The sequence below is a fragment of the Elaeis guineensis genome, chromosome 8 (assembly GCF_000442705.2).
Source record: "Elaeis guineensis isolate ETL-2024a chromosome 8, EG11, whole genome shotgun sequence".
NCBI classification, from domain to species: Eukaryota; Viridiplantae; Streptophyta; class Magnoliopsida; order Arecales; family Arecaceae; genus Elaeis; species Elaeis guineensis.
In genome coordinates, this window is record NC_026000.2 from 128,046,308 (window position 1) to 128,051,465 (window position 5,158).

At 35.9% G+C, this 5,158-nt stretch overlaps 1 protein-coding gene across 1 annotated transcript; it reads left to right on the forward strand.

Annotated features, from left to right (window-relative positions):
* Window positions 1-452: 452 nt before the first annotated feature.
* Window positions 453-3,956, forward strand: LOC140859715 (uncharacterized). Its single transcript, XM_073262068.1, has 3 exons — window positions 453-691; window positions 3,478-3,545; window positions 3,655-3,956. The coding sequence occupies exons 1-3, from the start codon at window positions 585-587 to the stop codon at window positions 3,939-3,941; spliced, it is 462 nt and encodes a 153-aa protein (XP_073118169.1). The 5' UTR covers window positions 453-584; the 3' UTR covers window positions 3,942-3,956.
* Window positions 3,957-5,158: the final 1,202 nt, after the last annotated feature.

Here is a 5,158-nt window from a genome sequence, read left to right on the forward strand (position 1 = left end):
AAGAACTCAGATCCTTTTAATCTTATCATGAGATTAATTAGTAAGAATAATTAAAATATTAATATTATTATCAATTAAATTTTTGTAATGCAAAAATTGAGTGCTAGTTTATTTATTTATTTTGATAGGAAACATCAAGTTTATTCATAGCAGGAAAGTAGATACATTAAAGAGTCTGATGAAATCCAAAAACAACCCATTACAGGTAGCGCATCTAAAAGGTGGCACAAGTGGAGTTTTAGTTCTAAAGTTATCGTGCGACCACCAAATAATGACACCGAAATGAAAGCATCGCTTAGCAAATACTAGGCAGCCGGCTGAAAAATTTTTGACGAGAAGGCGTAAGTAAAATTCGAGGAAAATGAGGTGGTCAATAGATAATTTTCCCCCGAACGTGGTTGCGGACTAACAGTCAAAAAGGAAAGGTATCGAAACCCCAAAATACTCAAATTATTTCCATTTATCCCTTCTCTGTCCCCTCCGGGATTTCCTTCGATCGACTCCCCTTCGCCCTTTGCGCTCTTTCGAACCCTAGCTCTGCGACCCCAGATGCCTTTGGCGCTTCTCCGGGAGAGCAAGCGAAGATGTACGCGGATCGGGAGGGTGCCGGGACGAAGAGATCGATCATGGAGCGCCTTAATGGCGGCCTGGCTGACGATGTCGGCCGGACCAGATCGGCCACTGGGAAAAGGTCCGATTTTCCTTCTCTCAATCCGGTTAGAATGCCTCTGTTCTTGTTCCTAAATCGCTGTAAACAATGTTAATTGGCTCGTAGGTATTCTTGATATCTTTTCGAGATTTGGCAAATTAGGGTTTTTTAGTTCGGTCGCTCTGTTAGGCAGTAAAAATTGGTTCTTTTGTGCTTTAAAATTTTCTTTAATTCGAGAAACTTGATGTTTTGACCTGTTATGTTTTATAAAAAATGGCGCATAGCCGTGCACTGCTATCTGCTTATTCAGGTTAGTTTTGTCTTAATAAGGTTTGGCTTGTTGTATGACTCTTTTACATTACGGCCAGTTAAGCTTTTGCTAGTGTGGTTGCCGATATCTATGAGGAGGAAGTTAGGTTTTCTCCAAATAGGCTTTCTTGTCGTTTCGAAATGGATTGTTCCAGATAAGCAGTTGTTTAATATTGGTCTTATGTTTGTTAGATAAATAAAGTTTAATTTTTTTTACAAGCAGGTTGTTGCTTCCTGTAATTTGGAAATAAGTTTCCAATTAGCAGGTTTTTAGGTGGTATCAGGTGTTGGTCAACCAATTTAGGGTTTTGGTTGGTAGATTTTTCATTGGCGTATTATGTTGCAAAATGAGTGTGTGCATTTAGTTTGGGGTTTGGAGAGGTGGAGGTAACTGTCAAAAGTTTATGAGCATGAAAACTGAATGTTTGATTAACCACAAATGGGCAGTCTGCTGGGGTGTTGCAGTTGAAATAACAATTAAATCTTGTTTTCTTTGGTTCATGCAGTTGCAGTTCAGCAGTGCCTACTGGGTTGTTAACCTTATTTACTGAGTACTTAGAGTTTGCGTGCTGTTAAACTATTTCAACCCTCAGTTTCATGTTCTGTTAGGTTTCATGCAGAAGCAGGTGCAGTAAAGAGCCTTTTTAGTGTAGCTGAGTGACATAACTCTAAATCATGTGGGAGAGCTCTCATCATAGGAGGGTGAGTATATATCCATTTTAAAAACATTAAGTCGATTTTGAGAAATACTTTAGTAACACAAAAATCTCTCTCTAAAAAAGTTGCACAGCTGCAGTGCAGCTCATCTAGTGCAACAATCTAGTTAAGGTGAGTTTGATCATTAGGCAATAGGCAAGTTGGTCATATTAGGACTGATTGATTATCTTTGACCATTACTAATCATTCATTCACCTAGTTTTGTTATAGTTGATCTGAAATAACTCATCAGATTTTTATGCTTGACTTATTTGCATTATTGTCAGGATTCTGAGCTTGTCTACCAGTTTGGAATCTTATTATGTTGCTTTGTTATCATGTTTCAGGTTTCATATATTGGCTATAAAGGTTTCAATTTTTTTGATCTTGTTATCAATTTTTCACACCACTATTTATGTAACCTGTTGTTGGACCACATCTGAGGTTCAGATTGACAAATTAATGAGTCACGTAAAAGAAGTGGTGCAAAGCTCAAAATATGATCTAAAAAAAAAAAAAGAAAAACCAATGTGATGTGCATGTCATGAATAATGCCTTTAGAAAGGCAGCTAACTTGTCACTTTCAAAATTGATACTTTTTCCTTTTGGCCTTGACCAGAAGTCCAACTATTTAATTACTCAGGATGATGATTGTTTGGTTTTAAGCAACCAAAGCTAGAGATTTGTTAGGGAAATCTGAGTGGTAAAACTTGTTTAGCATGATTCATGCATATGGATGCAGATAATGTAGTGCTTGGTTGCCAAGAGTTTTCAGCAATTTTGTGCCACTAGACTTTTAGATTTTTGATGCTTTAGTGTGACTATATCATGGATAATGCCCTAGTGATCGCCTTAAATGTGTAATCTTAGAATGCAAAGTCAAAATATTTAGCTCCATGTGTAATAAGAGGAAAGCATCTTTGTCAAACTTTGTACCCTCATAGATGTAAATTGTGGAAGAATATTTTGGGTGTTAAAATTAATAGTAAAAGCTATTGTTTTTGGATTAAATTCTTCAAATGTTAGAAGAACATTTTAGAAGACCAGTGCAATAGGCAAGTTGGCATATAATCCGAGGGTCTTGTGAGAAAAAACAAAAAAGTATGAGGTCATTTGTAAACTCAAATTTCAATAGTGGCACTGAGTACTGACATCAGATTGTTAAAAAAATAAGATTTTAAATTTAGAAAGGTGAATATTAAAAAAGAGATTTATTTGATCCATTAAATTTTTTGTCTTTAGTGTAAAGTCCAGATTTATAAATGTCAAAAGTAGTATTATTGGAATTTCTGGATTGTAGGGTGTATCCTATTACATAATAAAACATAAGGGCTTATTTGAAAAGTTACTATTTCATCTGGGTATTTTTTGTAAGAATCCTATACTGAGGAGGTGTGAGTAAGGTCCAAAAAATATGGATGACATGACATATTAGAACACTGAAATTTGGCTTATACAAAAGCATAAATTAAGTTTGTTGGCTATCATATTCTATGCACGAACCAGTCACAAGGTTAACCCAGTCTCTAGTTACAACTTTTTAAAAGCTACACGATAGGTGGACGTGTGTTTCATACAGCTGGTTGCATCAAATAAGCCTAGAAAGTGTTAAAAGTAGAGATCGCTTGTGGTCAGCATGTTTATTTTGAACTGTAAAGATGACCTAATCACATAACATCAGATTATTTTGACACGAAGAGCAAAAAATATTGGTAATATCTAATGCATTGAATATTATTTTTATTCCAGCAATTATCACTGGAGATATAATATTGTTGGGATCACTTGTCTTTATTTAACTGATCTTTGAGTTTGCTCTGCAGGCAACGCCAAACTGATGACAGATGGAAACATGATCTTTACAAGGATGATGAAGGGCCTCAAGTTTCAAGTATGAACATAGTGAATAAAAAAATAATACAGATTTGACTTCTACTTAGTATGTCTTAGTTTCTTGGAAAAATTTAATCTAAATTGAATCTTGGAATTCTTAATGAAAGCAAAAGTTGGTGCCAAAGATCTTCGACTGAAGCTTCAGAAAAAAGACGTGCAGCAAGTTTATCTAGGTGGAAAGGAATCAGGAGTACGAGATCTTCGTGAAAAACTATCTGGCACAATGAACCCACAGCCAACCAGTACTGATCCGCCCAAACCTAAGCCGGTCTCTGAAATTGTTAAATGCGTTCAAAAAGCCACTCGTGCTGAAGCAACCGTAGCAGACACTAAAAATGTCCCTGCCCCAGCTTCTTCTAAGAAGCAGTCTAAGCAAAAGGTGGAAGTTCTTTAGATTTCCTTATGGTGAATATATTCTGCTTCAATACTGCAGCTATGCATTCATCTCTTAGCATTAAATGAAATAAGCTGCATCGGTAATCCACCAGCATGGTGGACGATTCTGGGCCAAGTTTGCCAAAATTTACAAAATGACTTGTAGGCTGTTTAGATATGATGGTAATGAATGGTGTGGATTATTGCTTTGAACATTTCACCATGTGTATATGCATACATGCATGTAAATATGTGCATTTAGGTGTGTCTGTCTGTTTGTCTGCTTGTACGCACACATACTTAGATACTTAGCATTTATTAACTTTCAGCATTAGTCCCGGGTTCAAATCCTGGGTATTGCTCAAAAAACTTCCAGCATTCACAATTCACCTGATTGATTAAGGAGGGAGAATTGTTTGATATTTGCTAATGATTATATGAAATTAAATTGTTTTTCCATTAGATTTCTTTTATAAATGTGTCCTATAAAGGCTTCCCCAGTTCTTCGGGTCACTTTAAATATATACTAAGAAAGATAAATAGACAGAGATGATCAATAGAAGTGCATTTATTTATAGTAAAGTGAATTTATAGAGGAATCAAAGGAAGTTGGCTATTCTCACCCCAACTTATGCATTATATATTGTAGAGATGTCTGTGTATTTGGTGTGTTTGTTGCTTCTAAGTGTGAGAAGTGTCTGAACTTAGGTTCTCAGAAATTATTTTCGAGAATTTGAGTTCTGGTCTGGTGTTTGATTCACAACTGAACTCAAGGTTTAGCTAGTTCTGCTGTTTGTGTTATAGGAAGTTAGCATTCAGGAAATGTAATTTTTAGACATTAGAATTATCATTGAATGATAATCATCACTTAAATATTGCTTAAATGGCTAGTTTGAAGGAGAGAGTGAGGTGGAGAGCATTAAAGTAGAATAAAATGCTTTGTGTGCCATTCAGAACTTGACCTTGGAGCGCTTCCCTCTGAAGTCAAGTTCAGCCTTTTTCAGTGAATTGGAAATTTGCGTTCCAGAGTTTAGGCTCGGTTGTGGGGAAGCAAACAGTTGGAAGGCAAATCTATTTGAACTTGAGTTCAGGCCCTTGTAACAAGGAAACAAGCATATCCATTGAGAAAACCAAGATGACTTGATACATTAAAAGCAAAAGCAAGTTTATTATCCTTGCACTAATTCAAATTACTTCCTAGCACTTGGATCTTTCCTCTTCCTATGAATTTAGTGA

What these genes read in the sequence shown, in the direction of transcription:
- LOC140859715 (XM_073262068.1), top strand. Translation starts at nt 585, where the DNA reads ATGTACGCGGATCGGGAGGGTGCCGGGACGAAGAGATCGATCATGGAG. An exon ending in AGATCGGCCACTGGGAAAAG is followed by an intron (nt 692 to 3,477) that starts GTCCGATTTTCC and finishes TTTGCTCTGCAG; the next exon opens with GCAACGCCAAACTGATGACA. An exon ending in TGAAGGGCCTCAAGTTTCAA is followed by an intron (nt 3,546 to 3,654) that starts GTATGAACATAG and finishes TCTTAATGAAAG; the next exon opens with CAAAAGTTGGTGCCAAAGAT.